A 24,803-nucleotide genomic window follows, 5' to 3' on the forward strand; every position below is an offset into this window, starting at 1 on the left:
ATAACTGACAGGTTCAGGAGACCAAATGCTTGTAAAATTCTCTTTACTCAACAGAACGTTAAATCATAGCAACAAGTCAGTCAAATTATCCAGGCATTGCCAAACTTTCAAAAACTCCTTTATCTTATGTCTTCCCACATAAGTTCTGACATTATATTCCACAATCAGAATAATGATCAAGTATATATTTTATTTTATTTTAAACAAAGGAAGCCAAGGTAGCTTGTTCTGCCATTAAATGACCGATGAGGAGAGAATGTGAACCTGCAGTGCTGCTTGTATTCCGTCCATGCAGTGGAATCAGTGTGACTAATGAAGAATTACATTCAGAAAAATAAATGTTTCTCTGTCCTTCCCTCCCTTAAATTCTCTCCAAGCCCAGTGTCTGATATAGCTTAAACAAAAACCTTAACTGAAGACCATGTTCAGTGTGGTAAAAGCTTGCACAATGTTAAAAAGTATGCGAATCTGAGATATGACAACATTCACAATGGGAATGATGGGAAACATGCGGTTTGGGGGGTTTAAAGTAAGGGAAATCTAATTTGTACGTTAAGTACCTAAAAGTGAATTAATATTCTCATTTGTGCTCCAGTTCATCTACAGGTTGTTCCTCTATCACTGCCTTTCCTCTCCAACATTGTGTTCCACCACACTGAACATTGTCCACATTATCACCCACCCGCCCACCCAGTGCATATCACACGCAAATTACACTCCTTCCTCAATCACAAAACATGCACCAATAGGAGATACCACCCCTCCCACTCCCTCCACCACAAAGAAAAGTTATACCATTGCATTAAAACAACTGTAACTGCAAAAGAACTACACATTCAAGTACCTATTTGTCATATGGCACCAAGAGCAAGTGTACCACAATAACATTAACCAGCCAGCAATCTCTGTTAGGTCCTTTCTCTTCCAATACTGCCACTTCAGAAAGCACATTACATTTGCCATTAAATGATTGAATATATATACACCTGTATGTTACAGGTTTGTATTTATAGCATATTTTAACCTCATCTAAATACTACACACACACAGACAATGCATGTGTGTGCACACTGTAAAAGACTTGAGTTTTTTTCCTGACAAATATCCATCTCTAAAGCTTCCATCACTTTTTTAGTGCTTAGGTTAACACAAAAGACTCCTGGTAAACACAAACCCAACCTAAATCAGTAACTGCCCTGTGCCTTCAAGGTAAAGTCATTGAAGGTGGTTGTGGGGAAAGAGGGGAAAAAAGAAAAAGAACACCAATTCAGTGACTGCGAATTTAACTCTCAGTGTAGAACCCCTCCTCTTCAGCCTACAGTGTCCCTCCAACTTCATACAGTGAATAGCCGAAACCAAAGTCTCCCAATATGTTGTAAAAGGTATGTTTCAGGTTCCTCGTGTTGTTTTCTTTATCCATTTGTAACAGGACCACAGCAATAGTAATTAAAAAAAAAAAAAAAAAAAGTATACCAAAAAAAAAAAAAGAAAGCATATTTTTAAGTAAATAAATGTTTACAATCTAAACTCCAAAAAAAAGGTATTTTTGTTTTTTCTTCTTTTTTTAATACACACACACACACACACACACGATATCAGAGAGATAGAAAAAGGCAAGCTGTAGCATGAGCAGGATTGTGTGTGCGCATGTGTTAAGGATGAGGGGGCGGTTGGAATTCCTTTACCCCAAACCCTGTCTTTGGAACGCTGCTGTGTGGGAACGGTGCGTGCAGCATCATGGGTTGGGCTATTGGGTGGGGGTGTTTCCCCCCCCCCCCCCCCCTTCTTTTTTTTTCCAGATTAGGCCGCAATGAATACCATGGCTGGGAATTTAAGGGACAACAAACAAATCAAAATATTTCTGTCTATATAGATATCTCCCTATATATATTTTTTATATTTATGAATTTCATATACAGTTTCTATCTTTCTATAATATCTTCAACAACAGCAGGCTCAAAAGCTTATGATTCTGGCATTGTCTGCAAATGCAAAATGAGAGCTGAGTCTCTTCTGCCTCATGACGCAGCAGAGAAACTGAAGTTAAAACAACAAAAAATTTAAAAATAAGGCAGACAGAAGGGAAGAGTGACAAATCAAGTGACAAGATCCTGAAAGAGATGAGCAGACAGAAAGTAAGCAGACATGCAAGAGAGTCGCTATCACGCTCAAGTTTAATGTAGTTGCAGCTGGGCAAACCAGTCCACGTCCCATTTAAGTCTGGACATAATATCCAGGAGTCAAACTGGGATTTGGTGCCAGAAAGTCTCTCACATAAGTGCTCCCCTTATCGTCAGGTGTGGATTCTCAGGCTTTCAGACCCTGAATTTGAGGGTTTAACCTCAAGGTCTTTGGATAGTGATTCATTTAGTTATTTTTATTACATTTCTGTGAGTTCTGTAAGATGATCTCCAGTGAGCCATGTCCATTAATAAGTGAAGAGTTGGCTCCTGTTTGTGTACCAGTAACGCCCAGATCCTGAACTGGACAGTATAGCTTAAGGTGTGTAGTTGAGTTGCAGGCTTGTGTGGTCGATCAACTCCCCGTCAGGTGCAAGAAAAAGTTCACACTTCCAAACAAATAATGCCACAAACCACTTTAAGCCTTCTCAGTGTTTACAATGAATCCACAAGTGGTTGGTTTTGGTCGTGGCTGGCTGGCGAGTTATGAGGTCCTCCTTTCTCTCCCTCCCTCCCGCTCTCTCTGGTCTAAGCAAGGCACCACAGAACCCTAAAAGATTCAGACCTGTGACCTCTGTCTCTGCAAATCCACAAAAAAAAAAAAAGAAAACAAGGGGCAAGAGAAACTGTGCTTGTTGGCCTCTCCTCCTCGCTGTGTTTATATTGTAGATGTAGTTCTGGAGTCGGAACATGAACGCAGTGCCCCCCCCATAGTTTGTCTATTTAAAAAATTTAAAAAAAAGGAACAAGAACAGTTTTGTAGTCCTCCACATTAGGTGTTTTTAAAACCAAGATTTCAGCTTCAGTTATTCTCAGTGTGGGGGGCGGAATGAATTACAGAAAAAATTAAAAGGTGACAATGAATGTAATCTCATGTGGAATAGTGGTCCTGTATTTTCGATCAGGCAGTTGTGCTGGACAGCTACCAGTGGTACTCCAATTCCGCTCCACTCTGCAAAAGGAAAAGAGGGAGAGGAGAAAACAGGGAAGCAAAGGAGAGTAAAATAGAGGAAGAAGAAATAAGAGAAAAGCCAGGAAACAAAGGAAGGAGAGAAGGGTGGGGAGAAAAAAAAAGAGACTTTTTATAAAAAGAAAAGAAAAAAAAACCTAAACAAAACATTTTAAAAGTAAAACTCAAGGATTTATTCCCCCAAACCCAGACTTGAAGGTCAGTTTTCCTTATGACCAACACAACTCAACAAAGAAACAACACAATATATTTACAATGCTGTTACAACAGCAGCGTGAGGCAGTAAACGTTTTCAACCTCAGTCTCCGGAGTCTTTCTTTAACATATTCCAACAAAACAACTCCAAGGCCTTCCGTCTTATTTCGAGGAGGGACACAGAAACACAGACTGTTGTATAGTTGCGTGCAGCTGCTGAAAGACTGAGTGAGACAGCGATGCATGCGTGTAGGAACAGTGCATGCGTGTTTGTATGCCTTTGACGTGAGAGGGGGGGACGGACAGGACTAGAAACACCTTTATCATTCATCCTCATCAGACCTCGACAATCATGTCTACAGACGTCCACATGAACACGCCTTAAACTCTTAAATGGAGCTCCACATGCAGGACAGCAGATCAGAGCAGGGAGTAGAGACAGATGAAGGTGTGACAGGGAGGATTTGTGTAGCAGGTCACCACTTACATGCCTGTAAGAATGTGTGTTTGTACACATGTGTGCAAGTGTGGTTGTATGCATGTGTGTAGATGAGGGGTTGGAAAAGGGGGAGGTGGGGGTGTAACAGTTATATATGTGATCACTTACCAAATGAAACAGGAGGGCTGCGTTAATCAGAGGGTGAACACACAGTTAGACAATAGATACATCCCTTGTCAATGTGTATGTGACTACAGGTGCGTACCTTACTACACACCATGTGCAAAATATGTTTAAATGAAGGGTGCAACCAGCACTAATTGAGCTACTATGACATGCTTCTTTCTAGCAGCTGTGTAGGACGGCTTAGCCACTTAATGTAGACAAAGAAACCTGCCGAGGTTAAACTAGGATGGCTCTATTTGACAATGTTATGACAAGCAGCCTTGTTTCTTTCTCCTAACACCTAGCAGGTGGTAGCACTCAAAACTTTTTGTTACAGTGTACAGTCACACACAGAACCTACCCACTGTGGTTTTAAGGGGGCGCCAATATCCGTTTCATGTGTGCATTTCTTTTCCATGATTATGTGTACACAAAGCAAACAATCACAGTACCTCTAACTCATTACAGAAAATCCAAGACAACACCATGAGGCAAATATCACATCCAGCTAACAGGACACACACACCCACACCACACAAGACCCCTTATATGCAGGTAGAGCTCTTTAAGGACACTGCAGTGCTTATCATTCTAAACAATACGATAGTGGCCTCAATCTCAGTGGGAGATTCTCTCACAGACACAAAATTTGTCAATCCTTTATAAACATTTACAAGTTCACACATGCAATACTGTAAGCCATTTACTGCAACAGGGGTCTCAAACATAAGGCCCAGGGGCCAAAATTGCACAGACAGACTCCAATCCGGCCCACTGGACGGCTATGATAAATGTGAAGGAAGACATAAATTTTGGACTTTTAACTATATTTTCATAAATTTAACAGACCCCCCCCCCCCCCCCATATGGCCATTCGTACTATACCAAAAGTAATTAAGTGGCAAGTAAATAGTGAAAACAATCAAACATTTCTCTCTTTTTAAAATAAAATAAATGGGTCCACAAAAAAAGAAAAAGAAATCAGTTAATTGTGCAGTTAACTTCTTTATGTATCCCCTTTTTTCATGTCGTGATTGTCAAAGAACATGTTTGTGTGAAACATGCAGGCAGGTAACAATAGCTGCAAAATCAAAGATTTAAAATTCTGTATTTTCCATCTCTGTAGAAAACACGGAACCCTTGGACAAAACTTGTTGGAGTGCAAACATTTCATAAGCACTCAAACAGTTTACCTCAATAATAATAATAATAGAAATAGAGAAACAGGCCTATATTTGAAAGAGGACAACAATAATAATACTGTTTATATAAACTGATTGTTTTTCCTACTCTATGGTTATAATGAGCTTATGTGTTGTAACCTGCAAATATAGATGCAGGTTAAAAACCTGGCTCAACAAGTGCCTTGGCACCCTCAGTCAATAACACACTATCCATTACCTCAAAGAACATGAAGCTACATCAATAGTTAGAAAAGAACACCAGGACATTTTTTAAACTTTCCAATAAACATTAGTGAAAAGCTTATTTATGCAATCCACCTCAAGTGAACTGGACCCATTATGTTCATTTCAGCTTTGCATGGTTCACAGTTCAAAACAATCTTTATTTTTCTTACACTGGTGCTTCATACAGCCCCTCAGTTTATTTAGGGTATGAAAATAGCCATCTTAGCTACCATCCCCTGTCAGAATTCCACAAACAGAATCTAAATCAGTCACTAAGTTTAGTCAATAACTTGAACAGCCTGTGTGTGCTGCTGGTGCCTTTATTATCTGACAAATAACACAGCTTGTGTAATACAACCCGTGTGTTTGTCCTTCAGTGTTGTTTACTCATACTAGGGCTGGGCGATATCACCCAAAATTCATATCTCGATATTTTTTACCTAGATGGCGATATAAGATATATATCTCGATATTTTTTTTTTTTAAAGCCATAAAGTAAGAACAAAAAGAGAGTTCTTAGTCAAAGCTGTGTCCCAGATGTCACACAGGCACTTTTATTAACATAGAGCATAGATGTACATAAAATTTACTCAAAAATAAATTATGAGCATTTATTAAATAATAATGCTCCATAAATAAAAGAAAACAATGTTGTTTTTGTGCATAACAAAAAGCTCACAATTGTGCAGTCAAAATGTAAACTAAAAGACGCTGAGCACAATAACAAAGACAGATTTCACAGCTGCTCTGTTCCCAACTTCTACTCTGTGACTGACAGCATTGAGTTTGAAATCCTCTTCGTAACCACGTCTCTTAACAGGTGCCATTTATGGTCCTTATACACAGTAGGGTAATATTACGTTGAAGCACAGTACGTATCACTCCGCGAGGCTCCTCGGTAGCCGTAATGCTCTGACAGTCCATCAAGCGGTGCAGCTCCGTAGCTTACCAAAGTCGTACTAAAACATTTTTTGACAGATTGCTGAGCGCTGTGTACCACATAAAATCGGTTCGCAGCCATCAAGCACAACCAGAATTCATACATAAGGCGCGCTGTCAACTTTTGAGAAAATGAAAGGATTTTAGGCTGTGCAGCGCCTCTGGGCTGCATGGCGTTAGCGTGGTTAGCTCGTTAGCGTGGTTAGCTAGCTAACACGTTGACGGCGTCCAGCCCCACGCACGGGTCGATGCGCAGTAACTCATTAACGGAGATTTGCCGTGTCCGTCTTGTCGCTTCCTGCAGGTGAAGCGATGGGGGAGGAGGGGGAGTTGTATTCAGTGAAGGAGGGGCGAGGCCGAGTAACGTTGCGTAAAGACAAAAGTGGACGAAAGAGAGGCAAACTTGCGGCTCCACAAGTATAGCTTTAACGTAACATAGACTATATCGATATAAAAGATATTGTCACATCTTATATCTCGTATAAAAATATATCAATATTTTTTTAAAACTCGATATATCGCCCAGCTCTAACTCATACCCTAGTATTTTATTAGTCTACTATTTAGCACTAATTAGCAGTAGAGTGTGTATTGCACCAGTGCAGTCTACAAACTGTCAACTAAGTTTGCCAGTTGCTAGCTTAGTACACACCCTTATTGTCCAAATAAGGTCACTTCTGCCTCCAACACCAAAGTTGTGGTAGCCAAAATGCTTACACTGAAGTATTTAAAATGCAAAGTTTGAAACTAAAATATCCATTGCTATCTTTCATATACAGTCTATGGTTGTAGAAAAAAAAAAAATTCACAGTAACAAAGGGTGTCTGTCTTTACTGGCAAATAAAAGTAAGTCATTACTTTCCTTGGGACATAATTTTGGATTCCATCTTTTATTCACATGCTATATAAAACAGTGTCTACATGTGTCAACGGCGAATATGAGGACACAAATTTTAAAATGCTGACTAAAGTGGAAAACGTCTGCCAGTAGCAAAAGCAGAAGGTAATGTAATGAGTTAAACAGCACTGTCAAAGTCACTGCACAGTATCTCCTGTCACTTACAACCACTACAACATTTGAAAACCAGGCTTACAGGGGAAACCCTTTTATTAAACATTAAACTTGAACGCTTTAAATGGTGGATGTTCTTCTCTTCTATTTGCTGTTAGTATTTGCCTTTATCTGCTGTTATTTTATTGTAGATTTACTACCTCATTCAGTATGTGAATGGGTGTCAGTATGAGAGCGTGAATGCCTGTGTTCTTATTGGCAAATTTAAAAAATTTGCAACGTCTACCATTCAGCAGCAAAGTAAATTTAGAAGCGTACATATCACATTCTCATGCTCAAACATGGGAAAACTTCTCATACCAGTGTCAGATAACTCCACTTAAAAGCCTAACTAAAGTGTCTTCATACACTTTAGTGTTAGGATAAAGAAAGCTCCAAGCAGAGGAGGCAAATAAAATAAACCATTAAAAAGAGCCTATTTGAAGCAGATAACCTGAAAATGAATGTCTTCACTTGCAACTTCATAGTTCCACTCAAACATTTCCTGACAAAGCTGTATCATCTTGCACCATGCGTAGAGAAAAACAGCATTTAACATAACTGAAAGGGGATGGGCTCAAAGCCACATCTTAAGTCAGTAATTTTATACTTTGTTTATAAATCACCAGCTTAGGCCACCACATGAGATGAATCAACATAAGATTAACAAAAGAAGATCTCCCACTGGTATTTCATGGGAATATGCTACACAGAGCGTACACACATACTCTGTGACTACATAATTAGCTGATCAACTGTTAATTTAAATGTACAACTACAGCCAACTAAGTGCACTTAAAGTCATACGTTAAAGAAACTTGAGACATAAGACACTTGAAATCTCAAATTTGCCATGTGCCCTCAACATTTTTAGTATTTTATGTCTAAATGGTCAAAGACAAAGCACCTACGTTTCTATATACTGATACTTACTCCATCCTCCTCCCTGTATGGGTTCAGACGGTTGTATACTGCTTCAATAACACTGCGTCTGCAAGTGGAACACAGAAACCAAAAATTTCATAAGGTATTGGTTGGAGCCATCAATCAAAGCTACAAGACAGACTAAGTGGAGTAAAGGTGTAGCTGTTAAAAATAAAATAAATCAAATTGTAACATTTCTGTAATTATCACTGTCTGAGCACATAATGAAGTATTACAGATGTTTAACACTTTCATATTTTAATCATACATTTTAATAAATGTCAAATGGTGCTTACTTGCTGGCAAGACCACCCCCTGGTGGCAGAGGGGGCATGCCGCTGTCAGTGGACAGGTTTCTCATCACTGTTACCAGATCCGGAAACCCCTCCTCCCCTGGCCGAGACAGCATCTCTAAAACAGCAGCAGACATGTTGTTACACAAATCGGTATTAAAAGAGCTGATGATAGCCATGAACATCTGTGCAAAGACAGAGGAGGGAGAGCAGAGCAGCAGAAGGACAGAGACCAAAATTTGACAAATGAGGAGAAAGGAAGTGAAGATGGAAAACATACAAGTCAATTTGTGGAAGCCAGTGTATTTCTGAGACGAAGAGAGGGAGAAAGATGGTGACAGAAAGAGGCCTGCAACTGAGTTGGGAGTGGCATAAGGCCAAGATAATGTTCCGCCAGAGAATTCCTCCCTCTCTGTTTTGTTCTATTCCCTCTCTCCTCTGTCTTCCAGTATTAGACAGTACCCTAAGCCAAGCATCTAGCCTGCTTTACACAAACACTGTTTGAACTTCTGAACTGTACCTTCAAAAGTGGAATGATTTTGACCCATTTTAGAGTGCTTTTCAGCCAACATGAACTTACTTTAACACATAAAATAATTACCTGTGTTTTAATCTCAATTTCAGAGTCTTACGGTTCGATTTTAAGGCCTTATTTTTCTTTTCTTTTTTTATTTCAAGATGACACTGGTATCAGACAGGTAAAAACAAAAACTTTAAGGATTCATTTTAAGTTATTCCTCAGAGCTAAAATAAATAAATAAATGTATTTCTTAAGTGACCGGCATCTCAAACAACACATAGCGAACGAAGAGAGCTGACCAGAAAGGCTGCTCTGTATTCAAAGGGTCTTGTGCTCCCAGAGACATAAAAAAAAATATGGGTTGCAATTAGAAAGAAGAAATGGGCAAAGAGTACAGGAAAGGAGAAGGAAATTCATTCCAACAAGACAGTAAATGTTTGAGTGAAGCAAGGGAGGAGAGGAACGGAGAGAGAATAAAGAGGGGAGATGCTCGCTGAAGTGGAAAAGGAGGTCATGATGGTGTCATTCTTCTGCTGTGAGCCTGAGCAAATTTGGCTGGAGGTTAGACAATAGCAAGTAGCAAGGTCAATCGAGGGAATATACAGATATGATGCACATTTTCAGTAGAAATAAGATGAGTGTAAATATGGGGGGGGGAAAAAACGTATAAAGGAAGGTTATCAATAAATCCCCAGCTGCCCATTTTCTTCCCCTCAATACCCTATTTTATGTGTAGAATTCATTCACACAAAGACAATTAATACGTTGAATAAATACATTGAATAAAACATTATTTTTCTCCATTCAGCCACTCTCACCTTCAACTCGAGACTCCAGGTAACTGTTGAGCTCAGTGTCTTTCCTCACAGCTTCCTCCGATACTTTGGGAGCATTGGGCAAACACACTATCACAACACTCATGTTATCCCGACTCCCCTAAAACAGGCAAAAGGACAGACGAATAAAGAAAGAAGAAAGAGCAGGTTAAGAGAAGATGTTGTATAGCTTGCATTTTTCATAGGGAATAAGTGACTGAATAACCTGCACTGTAACTCAGGGCCAAGTAGAACATGACGGTATCAAAAACATACAGTAAATAAGCAATAAAATGCATTTTCCCCCTCTATTATCTATTGAATTCAAGCAGATAACAGCTGCTGGTCAGGATTAAGGAGTAACCTGCAAGACTTGAAGCCATCTTTCAAGCATTTTGTACTTCAAAGCTCTGTACTTCATTCTTTTCATTTTTACTTTGTCCTGTTTTCAAGACTGCCAAAACAATTTCTCTGTCTCCTTTTTTTTAGTAAGGGAAAGTTTACTGAGCCATTAAAGCAGTTACAAATAGCTCTTTTTCAACAAAAAAAACACATTCTCTAAAACTTTCTTCATCATATAGTGTTCTTCTCTGGCAGGAAATTCAAATGGACATCTTGCTGACAAAATTTTCTACACATGTACATTTCCATAGGTCAAAAGAAAGCAGAGGATGTCACAGCAAAATATACAAATGATAAACTCCAAAACAAATAAGTACATACCTTGTGCAGACAGGTATCCACCACTTCATTGCAGACTTTCTCCAGATCATCACAGATCTCAAGCCTCGATTTCACAAACTCGCACAACTCCTCATTGGACATAACGTCCCAGATTCCATCACACGCTAAAATCACAAACTGATCCTGTTCTGGTGCCCGAACCATCACAAACACCTCTGGTTCAGGACTAACCAGCTGCTCTGTGGGACCCTTACCATCCACACACTTGTAATCATAGTCCCCCAAGGCCCTTGATACAGCCAGTGACCCATTAACCCTTTGAATCATCACTGAACCGCCAGCATTCTGGATGCGCTCTCTCTCACGTGGGTTGCAAGGCTTGTGGTCAAGTGTGGAGAAGCACACCTGTGAATTGCGGTAGAGAACTGCTCGAGAATCCCCACAGTTAATGAAGAAGAAATGATCAGGTGACAGAAGAATTCCCACTGCCGTAGAGCCACTGCGGTCCATGCCATTTCGAAGGTCGGAGAAGCTGCGCATGTGCTCATCTATTTTCAGGAAGCCTGTCCGGATGCCGGCTTTCACAGCCTCCACTGCAGGCGGAACTGGTACTGAAGCGTTGGAGCCGTCTGATCCAGACTGAGAGCCTTGTGTGTTTCCAGCCCCTAAGCTAGCGGTGATTATGTGCTCAAGAAGATGCTTGGAGCAGTAATTGGCAACTTTAGAGCCTGCGTGGCCATCGTACACAGCAAAAAAGGACCAGTCAGTCATACCAAGGGCTGGAAGGCCCAACACAGCTGTATGAGCATCCTCCATCTCCACCCGCCAGCCCTGCATGGAGCTTAGCCCATAGCGCAGGCCATTGCCCTCGCCATGTGAGTTGTACTTCTCTGTTTTGGGCTTGTCCAGGAACGCACCCATGGCTCTGCCCTGAGAGACCCACTGCTAGCTGTTGGAGAGGAAAAACAAAAAGAAACAAGGGACAGAGAAAGAAAATCAGACAATAAATCAGTACTGAACAGTTAATTATGTTTCTACTATGCTGGTAGATTACAATACAGAGTCTTAATTATTCACTGCCAAGACTGTGTTTGGTAGATTTCAGGAAAAGTGCAGAAAATGCTGTTTCAAGTAAAGCACATAACTTATCACTATTCATAATGTGTTCTCAATCTCTACTAGATTTACAGTAGCATTGTGTGAAAGTTGCTTGCTGACACTGCATTCAGTTTATATACAACAGCATTTGGGTAGTCAAAAAAACAAAACAAAAAACTTGATACTCAGATATTAATTCACACTAAAATTAATATTGAATTAGATACTCATTTGGAATAACACTGATACAAACAGTGACTTTGTTGCCTCGTCCAGCAGATGCATACCTTCACACAGCACTGCTGCACGCAGACATACACGCACCTCCTCACCTCATTAACATAATATTCATAACACTGAGCAACACTTTACTGACCCCTTTAAATTCCTAAAGTTCCAATACAGTATTAAAGAGTTAAAAACGTTAACCTGACTGGCACAGATTTTAACATTAGCCGTTTGTTTAACCATTAGCAATTACCCAACAGCCACATTAGCCCCCTGTTATCATTAATAAAGTAACTTTTCTACTTTTACAACAATTTATTAAAATGTGTTCATTTCCTTTTTGTTTTAGCCAGCTGTGTGGTCAGTTTTAAAATGCAGGTAGTGAGTGGTTATATCTTTTACAGCAATCAACTTTTTTGATCATAAATCATACCATGTTTTAGCTTTAGCATACTGTTTTTCCTTCTACAACAACTAAATTATTTAGATGTGTGAGCTATTGTGTTGTACCTGGTTATATTACCTGCATTTTACCATCACCATCTCAAATGAAATTACATTTTCCCTTGAGTATCAAAAACAGTACGGAGTATCAGTATCACGTTTTGATATTCCAGTATGGTCACAACCCTTATCAGCATCAATACTAGGGCTGGGCCATATCATACCATTCACGGTAATACCGGTATAATGTTGGGCAACGATAAGAAAATGAAATATCGCGATAGAATATGGGTAAAACACGCATGCGCAGTGCCTGTGTTTTCATACGCACATGGCGGAAAAAGCATGGCGGCGAAGGAGAATGAGAAGGGCGAAAGCAGTTCGTTGAATGAAACGGATGAACCAGAATTGGTTTGTAAAAATGCTGCAACTTCAGTGGTGTGGCACTGGTTTAGCTTTTGTCCGTCAGATACACAACAAAGCACTATTTTTGGTAGAGCATGCTAGTGGATTGTCATTATTACAGTGTTGTTTGGAAAATACGGCACACTTAAAATCAATCCTTTGATTTTTCTGAAAATCGACAGTGCCCCTTATAATCCCGTGTGCCTTATATATGAATTCTGGTTTTGTTTACTGACTTCAAAACGATTTTATGTGGTACATGGCGCTCGAAAATCTGTCAAATGTTTTAGTACGACTTTGCTAAGCTACGGACCCGCACCGCTTGATGGATTGTCGGAGCATTATGGCTATCGTAGGCAGGAGCCTCGCGGAGTGATACGTAATGTGCTTCAACATAATATTACCGTATTGTGTGTGTATAACCTCTTTTTAAGTTTTGTGGATATTATACATGGTTATGCTGAGGATATGTCGGCCAATTTCCACTGGAAATGCCTTTTGGTTAAACTGTCAGCAAGGAATTTGCATTTGCACTGTTAATTTTTTATATAACTTTAATGCACATAAAAAACAGCTGCTTGTTTAAGTGAAAATACATTGTTGGGTTTTTTTGCACTAATAAAGTTGTGGAGTTGTAAAGTATTTTGTCTAGTGTCAATTATATCGTCAGTTATATCGTTATCGCAAATTTTCAAATGTATATCGTGATAATTATTTTTGGTCATATAGCCCTGCTCTGCTCAATACATGATAAATACACACGGACTCATTCCAAACCATCCATGAGAGATTTGTATTAGAAAGACCTTAACGGATAACTGCCAGTCATACCAACCATTAATTTTTGAGAAAAACTAACTGGACAATATTAAAGTTTCAATCTTCATGATTACTAATGATATTAGGAAAGGTTGTAGAAATCGTGAAGGAATATATAAAGATTTGCATAATATAACTAGGAGAGGACAAATAGTGTTCTCTTGCAATATATTCATGATTTTGAAATGTTACCATTTCTTTGGTATCTACCCATCTTTGACTGCTTTACAGCCATCATCTCCTCTTCTAACTAGTGCTGGGTGATATGAAAAAAAGTTCTTTAGCCAAAATAAACAGCTTACAAATCTCACATGGCTTTGGCATATTCTGAAAACACAAAGACTACAAATATCCCCACAGATATTTAAGGAGAATATTTAACTTTTGAGTTGCTGGAAATTTTCTTCCTGTGTTTCTTATACTTTCTATGTAAGGCTTAAGGAACATATCAACTGTTTCTTATTTCTTATTGGTGATCACTGCACACCACATCCACAAATAGCAGCTACTTAGATTTATCCTTAAAGAGACAGAAGAAAGTTTAAAAGCTTCTCTGGGTAGCCAGAACTGCCTTCAAAAAGCATTAACAAACTTCACAGAGTGTTCAAGAGGATGCGTTATCTATCAATAACTGCACCTGCATTAGCTAAATGCACAGCAGCATTACGCTGCTGGATAGCAGAGAGAAATTCTCTATCCAGTCTGTTTATTGGTTATGCAATGAGAGAACATTAACTTTTACAGTCTTATTGATTGTCACACTGCTTAATGGAATCTTAGCCACGGAAATTGCACAATAACCCATACCTTATATCTGAAAATATCAATAAGTGCTACTTACAAGTAAGTTGCAGGCATACTCAAAGGATGGTGTCTGTTAATGTACATGTGGACAGAGCTAAAAGGTTCCTCTCAAAAAATAAAAATAGATAAGTGCCCGCTATTTGCTATTAACTTATGATTTAAAGTCAAATCTAAAAAAAACACAGATTTCATCAACAAAATGACACGTATGAATGCTAACTAGACATAGATGAAGGGGACTCAGTGAGTGAGTCACCCTCATCTACATATGAAGCATTTAGACCGCCTTGTATACTCATCTTTCCCCCACCTAACTAAAAGAACAGAAAAGCTTCAAAGACAACTAATATCACGCTACACTGCCAGGCTGACAGCATGCACCTCACTCACACATCACACTTTATCTATATTATGCTGTTTAACTGCTGGAAGCCAAAACTGTACTTGAAATTAACATTTGATTAATTGAACAGCCCTACTGTGTGTCAAAGTAGCGCACAGTCAAATAGTTTGGTTCTTTGGGAATTGTTTTGGAATTAATGAATGAATAATAAGCAAATGTGATTTTTGAGCAATTGTGACAGCACTACAATCAAGTAACAGTTTGAGCTGTGCACTGGCAGGTGCATCTCATTTAATTTTTATAGCTAAAAGCTCCAGTCCTACTGTCCTAGAAATTTGCCTGTAACATCTCAAAAACACATATTCCCCAACCAACTGCAAGTGGCTGCTGGCTGATACAAGGTGAAATTAGTTGGCAAGATATATATGGCAGTGTTTGCAAAATTTCCACCGATGGGTGATGTATTCGCGCATGGGTGGGGCAATGTAATCATGCACGGACTGATTTGCGCGTTTACAATACAGAAGTCCAAACATAGACGAACTAACTAAAAAAAAAAAAAATACTGTTAGCATTAACGCGGGTTAAACACGGTCATCACGATTTTAACGCTCTCAACCCATCTGGAGCGCAGAATGAACAAAATTTGGACAAACTGCCGAAATGTGTTGACAGAGACATTTCAGGGATTTTGACTCAGTTTACACTCCAGATGGGTTCATTGTTAATCGCGTTAGTCGTGATGACAGCGTGTTAATGCTGACAGCACTAAAAAAAATAATAATAAAGTCACCAATTTGGGATTTCTTTGGCTTTCTTTAAACCAGATGAAAGAGGTAAACATAAGGATGTAATCAAAGCGGTGTACCACTTGTGCAGACATATAGTGTGAGCAAAGTACTCAAACACGACTAACTTGCATGAGCATGTACGTGTCCACCATCCAGCTAAGTATGCTAGGCTATCACCAGCTTCTGTAGCTTTATCAACAAGCATTTGGGCACACTCTGAAGAGGGTGCATTTGCTCGCAGATGAAAGAGGGTGCTGTTAAAACAGCGCTATCATTTTTTTTTTTTCTGTTGACTGCTTCTATTAGGCTCCACCATTATTAGCAAACTTACTCATGGGCAAATAAATAAATAAATAAATGGCCCTTGTAAAAACTATCAATGATAGGCTCAGCCTGTTGTCAGTAGTCGATATATTCGTCCAGTCGCCCAACCCTAAAGCATACCCATAAGAAGCCAGCAAAGTACACCCCAGAGTAAAACAACCACAAGATCCCTTCTTTGTAATGATCAAGGGTTTGGGTTTTTTAAATTATGTATGATGTAACCAGTGGATAAACTTTTGAAATTAAGAAAATACTTTTCCTTCAAACTTCTGCTTTCTATAATGATTGAAAGGAGTCTAATCTGTTTTTAATTTTTATAAAGAATCCTTCTTTAAAAGAATTCTTTTTTTTTTTTTTATCTTCTGATCTTTAAGACATAAATAATGCTTATCCAAGTTTCTCCCTCTTTACTGTGCCAATGGTTTGTTATCAAAGCGTTTGATGTGACTTCCAAAATTTAGATGATATTCAACAGGTGCATGACAGACAAATACACTTGGTCACTGATCACATATCAAAGGGAGGAAAAGCATCAGTAGTCCAGAACACTTGAATTATTACCTTGACGACAAATGCAGTCACACACAACACTGAGCAGATATCAAAGCAATTTCCACAATCACCAAATAACATTATTTGCTCTCACCTATGCTGCAACTACATACACATCACGTGTACCATACCTGGCTCAAAGTGGGCCTTTAACATTTGACTGCTTACACAGGTAAAGCAGAGTCTGTATTCAAACTTGAATGTGTATCATATGCCAAAAAATAGACTTTTTTGGCATATGATACACATTCAAGTTTGAACCACTTAAAACAATTTTTTTTTAATTCATTAAAAATATTTTATTACAGTCCTGATAATTGCCGTTTGGTTAAAAGCCTAAATCTTTGGCAGTTGCCAATTCCCCAGGCCACTGGTGTTCATTAAAAATAAATACCAGCATAGGTAATTTGTACACCACAGACTGATGTCACCCAAAGTCTGATGTCTCCATGGCTACCCAGCTTGGAGTGGCAGCTGAGTGGTTGTCATAGCAACAGTGGTAGCGGCCAGACGTGACTGCACATGAACTACCACATGTATGTCTGTCTGAACATTCATGTAGTCTATGAAGGTGACAAAAAAGCAGAGGCGGGATTTGCTATGATTTACTAGGCCAAAATGTTTTTCCCCACTGGTTTCTGTTTGAGGCGCCCCAGAAAAACCACCACTCTCAGCTTCAGGATAGCTTTAACAAGTTAACTCAATTTAACAGTCAGCTGCTGATAGGATCCACGCAGGGTGAGATTAGCTCGTCAAATGCAGACCACAGGCTTAACACAGTGAACTATTACTAATGTCTTACAGCTCTCTCTCCTGACTCGATGACATGAAAGGTACAGTGTGTGATATAATGGCCAATCTACCCTTAGAAGTCAGCATCACCTTACTAAACTACTGTACTGTTGTTTTGTGTGGGGAAAAAGACATGATGATAATATTAGACTGATAGGAAATGCAGCATGGTAGCAGTGTAGCTTGCTGTAGAGGTGCTGTACCATGCTGAGGAGCTGATTAAGGGGAAATTAAGGTAAAAAGTAAAAGCCTGAATGGGATATTAGCCCATGACAATATACCACTGCTGCACCCTTTCTTTAGTTGGACACAACTAAAGTAGTGGAGTTAGGAAACAAAAAGTTAACCCAACAACTATACTGTAATGCAACATATTTAAAGGGAGCATGGAAGTCATCAACTTCAAAGCTAACTCAATAAAGGAAACACCTTAGTGCTGTTGATTTATTCTTATGAACTGACATGGCTGCATTACCACCTCAAAAGTAACCATTGGTCATATTTCTTTCCCAAAGTATTCACTTTTCTTTTTAAATCTTATTTGTGTTCAGATTTATATTCCTATCCTCTACCTGGAGAGATTTGCTATAACCCCATAGCAGAGCCCAACAGCTCTGCTGTTGTATGAACTAAGTAAAATCCATTCTGAAGACTGACAGTAGTTCCAGGGCATCATGAATTGAACTTTTGCAAATTATGCTCATGTTTGGAAAGGACGATTATTCGGCATATGCCAACAACTTGTGACTGATAAGTTGTTAAATGTCTGTCACTGTCAGATTTACCAAAATATCAAGATGGCAATGGCAAATAGTTGAAGCTTAAGGCATCATAGTTTAACTAAGAAAGCTATGACCACCTTAGATCACAATACCAAAAACAAATTATATAAAATAAAAACACACATGCAGCTAGTCAATATTTATAAAAAAACAAAAAACAAAACCCAAAACAAACTGAGCTGTGACTGTTATAGCTTAACTCTACAATTGAGTCCATCTCTGAAGAGAAAATCCACAACATACAGTTTCTACTAATGTGCTTATATTGACTTTTAGCCATGAATCATCTTTTTGCTAGTACCCATTAGCCACATCCACATTTGATGATTTTATAAAGAAGGCAGTGAACAGCTGGTATAACACACTGTTCTCAGTTATGATTAAAAAGATTAAAACAACTTTACCTCAAAAAAAGTTTCTGATTTTTTTTTTTTTAAACAAATTTGACAAGTGAAACAAACAGATCCCCCCCCTCTCTTTGCTGACTCATCTTTGAATTTCCTGGAACAAGTGTCCTTTGAACAGATGATGGGGATGTCTGTCCAGACCAAAGCGATTGAAAGTACACGTGTCATGTCATACTGGACTGCAGGTGCTTTCTCTGCAATATACTGTGCTGTGAAAAAGTGCCCCCCCCCCCCCTTCCCTGATTTTTTTTTTCTTCCATTTTTGTAACACGTTTCAGATCATCAAACTTATAATATTAGACAAAGATAACCTGGTTAAATACAATGATGATTCAATTTATTAAGGAAAAAAAAATACTGAGACCTACCTGACCCTATGTGTGAAAGTAATTGCCCCCTAAACCTATTAGCTGGTTGTGCCAGCATTGGCAGCAATAACTGGCAATGAGGCTTTTTCTGTGGAGGAATTTTGTCCCACTCTTCTTTGCAGAATTGTTTTAATTCAGCGACACCAGAGGGATTCAAGTCTGGGCTTTGGCTAGGCGACATCAAAACCTATATTTTCTCTTTGGTTTTTTTGAGACGTTCAGAGGTGGACTTGCTGGTGTGTTTTGGATCATTGTCCAAATCCTGAAGCAACAAACCACCAGAGAAGTCGCTTGCTTATTGTTGAATCATGATCTCTGACTTTACAGAGTGTGCTGCAATTCTGTTCTGGGTTATTTTGTGACCTCCTTGATGAGTAACTGATGTGCACTTGGAGTAATTTTGGTCGAAAGCCCCTGAGAATCTTCACCACTGTTTAAAGTTTTCTCCATTTGTGGATAATGGCTCTCACCGTGGTCTGCTAGGTTCCCAAAGTTTTAGAAAGGGCTTCGAAGCACTTTCCAGACTGACAGATGCCAGTGACTTTGTTTTTCTGCTGTTCTTGAGTTTCTTTAGATCGTACCATGATGTGTTGCCTTTTGAGCTCTTTTAGCCTACTTCACTTTGTCAGACAGGTTCTATTTAAGTGGTTTCTTGATTCAACATTATATATTTCCTCAGGTTAGCTTTGTCTAATATTAAAATTTGTCTCATGATCTGAAACATGTAAATGTGAAAAATGGGTTAAAAAAAATTAAGAAATCAGACAGGGAGCAAATACTTTTGCATTGCACTGTATACATGTACCTCTGTTTTCTCATCATTTCTCAACTCTCAGAAGTGGCAAAATGATGAGGGACTTTAAACATAGGAGTACTTAAGCATGCACTAAAACCACTTTCAGTTCCTTTGGGATACATTATAAAAACACGTGCACAGCATTTACATAACCCCACAAGCTGATTCAAGAATCTTAACCAATACTATCACCCTGTTCTGAGACATAAGCAGAAACACAAATTAATCTCTCAGTTATTCAAGGCTTGCCACTACATCTGAGCATGCATCTGCGTGTGAACCCTTTCAGTTCACACTAACGTAACCACATGGGTATAGATAAAGGCCTTTGGACAAGCCCATGCACCCAGTGCAGTCATAGGCTAAAAGAGCATGGCTATTGCAGGATTTCACATCAAGGTGCCAACACAAACATGCCACTGATGCTGCTGCCATTTCTGGAATACACCGTCACACAAACACACTGCCACACACACCAACAACCCAATAAAAGTACCCACAACAAGGCAATAAAACAAGTTAATCCCTGTACTGGAGCTTCATGGGAGCAAATGGGAATAGAAGCATAAACCTAGACTCTACTACGTACATTGTTAGTAAACAATATGTTGACGTTTGAAACAAAAGCTAGCTTTATACTAAGCAGTAACCAGAATAACACACATTAAAACTAGTTCCACGTAAGTCGCACCTGTTGCAAATATTCATGAATCAGATTAAAAATAATTTTAGTGGAGAAAAACTGTCGACACATGCCACAAGCAAATAAAGACAAACCAAACCTTCTCGGATCACATGGATAGACCCAAACGTTGGAATGATAATCATTAATCCGCCAGCAGAGCGATGCTGATAACCCATTTGAATATTGACAAGTGCGTGAAACGCTCCAATTAATGTGAAAATCACCTGAATGGAGCTCGGGCGTGTTAGTAAGTGTGGCTACACCGGCGTCAACGACAATATCGTACTCCCTGTCCAAATAAAGACATATAAATAACGGTACTTTGAGATCCTGAAGTAAAATCAAGCCAATTCTCGATTCTCGTTACCTAAAACAGAGGCCACTCTGGTTAGCTAACTTCACTAGCTAACCAGCTAGCGAAGTTCACAGTTGTCAAACTGTTTGCCTAACGTTACACGTTAGCGGGTCGCTAGCCAGTGTAGATTCGTTGCTCATTCCGAGTACCAAGTGTTACTTACTGCGTATGAAAGGAATCTCTCACTCTCAGTCTCCCTCTATCAGCCCCTCTTCTCGTGATCACGGTAGAAATGCTAAGACACCCAGCGTTGTTGTGATAGGCTTAGCAGTCCTTAATATTAGCCACTTTCGCTTCTCGGCCCCTGTTCGTCAGTTAGCTTTGAGTAAGCTAGTCAGCGTTTCACACGACCAGTTCTCCTTTCAACATGTCTCTGCATCGACGTAAGGCTTTTACATACATGTTTGGCACTGTAATACCAGGGAGCGCCAAATATATCGCTCTTACTTAGGCTGTCGGTTCAAAAGAAAATACGCTTGGTTCGGCAGGATTTATCTATGATTGAACACCTAGCTAATTTTTGCTAAAGCTAAACGTAAAAAGGTAGATGACGTTCTTTTTCAGCATCCAGTTTTTGGGAGGGGCAAGACTATCGCTCTCTTCTGTGATTGGATAAAAACTGATTCGAAGCTGAGATACGATTGGTCAGCTAATGTACCAGTCAATTTGTTTCTCTAAAAACATAAACTGTGAAAATCCAGCTTTTATTTGCCTTTGGTGAGATTATGAGATTCATAATTTCTCCTCAGATCATATGCTGTTTTCAGAAGAGAGGTGCCTGCGTGCCATAAATAGCACAGTTCTGAAGTAATTGATAAAAACGGTGCAACACCCCATTTAGTTGTTGCCAGTTCCATTGCCCTGTAACACTTAGTACTGATCACCCCCACAATATTAAAGCCAAGGACAAATGGAGTAAAGAGAATTACTCCTTTAGCTACAATATTCATGGGACTGAGCTATGGAAAGTATCAGTGTTACCAATTACCTAATCACAGCCACAGGTCAAGCAACACATGGCACTCCCCAAAGGCTGTGCCTACCCCTAGCAGGACCCTGCAAAAAGCACTAGGTTCTGACCTGCATACAAACTACCAAGATTGCAAGTCTATGGAGGCTTCTCCTCGCAATGAACAAGAAGTAAAGGATCTAAATATCCAGTTGCCAAACAGAACAACCATGGGATCTGGTGTCCATACCCCAACTGATCCAAACTCTTTTGTCAACATACAGGACATCTTCATGGCATTAGACATGTGGCTTTAATATTGTGGCCAAGTGAGACATTGTTAATTGCACCTTGAGGAAATCTAGGAAGAAATGGACTGAAGGTTGTCTTTTATAACCGAAACTCTAATGTGTGAGGCAAAATGGTTACATAGACAATGGAAATTTACATTCTAAGTAGTAAATTCAGTCATTTGTTACCCACTCTGCTATGGATCACATAGTGAACGTTTTTTAAATCCACTCCAAATTAATATCACAACAACTTTTTGGGTTGCTAAGTCGTAAAAACTATCTTCAAATTATCTTCCATGTAAAAAATGATCATCAATCTTCAGACTGACGATTCCTCCAAGCCATTAAGTAAATATTAGTAAGAAATTTCCATCATCAAACATCAGTTACCTCTAGACCTTACTTACTTAGCACTTAGTTCCTCCTACGCCGGGCGGCGCATCGGGCAGCTAGTGATCTCCATCGATGTCGGTCAGCAGCGACTGCTTCAGCTTCTAGACCTAATGTTCTGAAAACATTAAAGGCAATCAATTCATCAAGCCATGGTTATTAATTTTAATAAGCTAGATATAATCATAGACATTATAATATATTTTTTTCTTAAGTAAGTTAAGTTTATTTCCCAATAACAAACAGTGAGCAAAGTGTCATGACAGAGAAGGAATTTCAACAATATGGCAACCAAAAAGCTGTTACTACTAAATTAAATCCACCCATGTTATTCTGCGTATCCAATTCAGGGTTGCAGAATGGGGCTGGAGCCTAATCCTGCTGTCTTACAGTGTACACCCTGGACAGTGTGTGGCAGGACTAACACAGAGTAATTACTTATAATTCATCTATAAAATATTTTTAAATGAATCAGTCATAAACAAATGACTGTCAGTTTGTAGATGTTGCTCCAACTTTATTTACATGCTGTGTAAATAACTATATTCACATATGAAGCTTCTCTTCAACTAAAATAAATGTAAGACCACAGGTAACTACATGATAGCATGATAGAGTGAGAGTTGTTAATATATATTAATATGCTATAATACAGGTCTATATGCATTAGAGATAATAAAGAGTGAAGATTAACTTTCAGCCTAATTAAATAATAAGTTGAACTTTATTTGTTGAAACAAAATTCCATCCATTATCACGCCCAGTGATTCAAGGGACTAGTTTACCGTGCCTGTGATGGCTGGATGTGTTTTAGGGCGTGCTTGTTGACGAGCCTCAGCCCATTGGGCCCAGCTCTATGAGCCCAAACGGGCATGTTGGCCGTGGAGGGTCTTATTAATTTAAATAAATTGCTGAGTTGCACTCAGAAGGTATTGTTGAGGCAGTGGTGCTTTTATGATGACCTGCAATTAAAGTAATTTGTTCGTATTTAATGTGGAGGTGAATTTAACATTCATTTTCAAATGAAAACATAAACACTCAGTTTGGATTTGCAGCCTTATTGGCAAATCTTGTGTTATATCACATCTAATATACAGTGCATTATACAGTGCATAAGATGTTAGCTATCCTGCTGCTTATATGTAAATACAAACCCAATTCCAAAAAAGCCTCGAATGACATGTAAAATGTAAATAAAAACAAAATTAAGTGATTTTCAAATCTCATAACTCCACATTTTATTCACAATAGAACACATAAACCGCACCAAATGTTTAAACTGATATACTTTTTTGATTTCATGGAAAACATTGGCATGTTTTGAATTAGATGGAAGCAACAAATCTCAAAAAAGTTGGGATGGTGGCAGGAGGTGGCAGGAAAAAAATGCTGGAAAACTAAGTGGAGAAACTGAAGAAACATTTTGCAACTATTTACGTTAAGTGGGAACACATGTAAGCAATCACAAGTAATACCAGTAATATCTGTTTTTTAAAATTGGACATCTCAAAAACGAGCATCACAAAGAGGCAGAATTTCTAAGAAGTCAAGATGGTCAGAGGATAACAAGTCTGCAAAAAACTGAGTGTATAGATTTTTAGAGAATTTCTGAATAATGTCCCTCAATATAAAAGGGACAAGACTAAAAATCAATATTAGATGTTCATGTTCTTCAGGCAGTCAGGCATCAGTGCATTAAGAACAAGCATGGAAATCACAGCATGGGGCTCAGTAACACTTCCTCCAATCAAGGTCATTGAATGCAGTTCATCTTGCCATCTATCAAGCAAAGAAGAAGCCATGGGTGACCATGATCCTGCAATCCTGGCATTTTCTCCAGATCAAGTGACATTCAAATGTACTGAGGCACAATGGAAAAGTGTTCTGTGGTCAGACAAATCAAAATTTTAATTATTTTTTGGAAAACATGGACACATCCTCCAGACTAAAGAGGAAAGGAACCATCTGGCTTTTTATTAGTGCTCACTTAAAAAGCCCCCCACCCCCACCCTCAATTCTGGAATCCAGGTCCTGAATTGGCCTGCAGACAGTTCAGACTTTTCATCGATTAAAAACATTTAGTGCATCATGATAGTATGAATAAAATAAAAATATGATGAAGAAGACTCATGACTACTAGTCCTATATGAGACCAGAATGGGACAACATTCCTCTCCTTTTAGTTCCCAGATGTTTACAGTCTGCTGTTAACAGAAGCGCATGTTTACCACAGCTACACAGTAGTAAACATAGCCTTGCCCCAACTTTTTTGAGACATGTTACTACCAAATTCAAAATGAGTTCATGTCTTTCTTAGAATGGTACATTTTCTCAGCTTAGAAATTTAATACTTTTTCTATTGTGATACGATTCTGTTGTGAATAACATTTGAGGTTCACAAATTATTGTATGTTGTTTTTTATTTAGATTTTACACAGCAAACCAACATTTTGGAATTCAGGTTATATTTTGCACATATCATCCATCCATCCATCCATCCATCCATCCATCCATCGGGGCTTTAGGTTGAAGGAGGCCACAAGCTGGAGGGTCTTCTTTTCTTTTTTTAATACTGAATCTTCTTCTTTATCATA

General features: G+C 38.9%; 1 protein-coding gene across 2 annotated transcripts; it reads right to left on the bottom strand.

Moving 5' to 3' along the window:
• Positions 1-26: 26 nt before the first annotated feature.
• Positions 27-21,172, bottom strand: ppm1ba (protein phosphatase, Mg2+/Mn2+ dependent, 1Ba). Of its 2 annotated transcripts, XM_085477253.1 has the most exons (7): positions 20,741-21,172; positions 10,624-11,533; positions 9,904-10,021; positions 8,569-8,683; positions 8,282-8,339; positions 3,953-3,969; positions 27-3,132 (listed from the first exon to the last, which is right to left on the bottom strand). In XM_085477253.1, coding segments are annotated over exons 2-7 (1,191 nt in total). In that variant the 5' UTR covers positions 11,506-11,533; positions 20,741-21,172; the 3' UTR covers positions 27-3,131. The 2 variants fall into 2 exon arrangements, with proteins under 2 accessions (XP_085333379.1, XP_085333378.1); XM_085477252.1 differs by lacking the exon at positions 3,953-3,969.
• Between the last annotated feature and the right edge of the window lie 3,631 nt (positions 21,173-24,803).

Source organism: Copadichromis virginalis, linkage group LG13 (assembly GCF_057382275.1).
Source record: "Copadichromis virginalis isolate Kocher_CV1m ecotype Utaka linkage group LG13, C_Virginalis_male_GT1.1, whole genome shotgun sequence".
NCBI classification, from domain to species: Eukaryota; Metazoa; Chordata; class Actinopteri; order Cichliformes; family Cichlidae; genus Copadichromis; species Copadichromis virginalis.

Excerpts from the sequence above, each read along its gene's own strand:
- ppm1ba (XM_085477252.1), bottom strand. The coding sequence starts at position 11,505 with ATGGGTGCGTTCCTGGACAAGCCCAAAACAGAGAAGTACAACTCACAT. Across the intron at positions 10,022-10,623 it reads TGGATACCTGTCTGCACAAG|GGGAGTCGGGATAACATGAG; the intron begins GTATGTACTTAT and ends TGCCTGTTTTAG. Across the intron at positions 8,684-9,903 it reads CCTGGAGTCTCGAGTTGAAG|AGATGCTGTCTCGGCCAGGG; the intron begins GTGAGAGTGGCT and ends CTGCTGTTTTAG.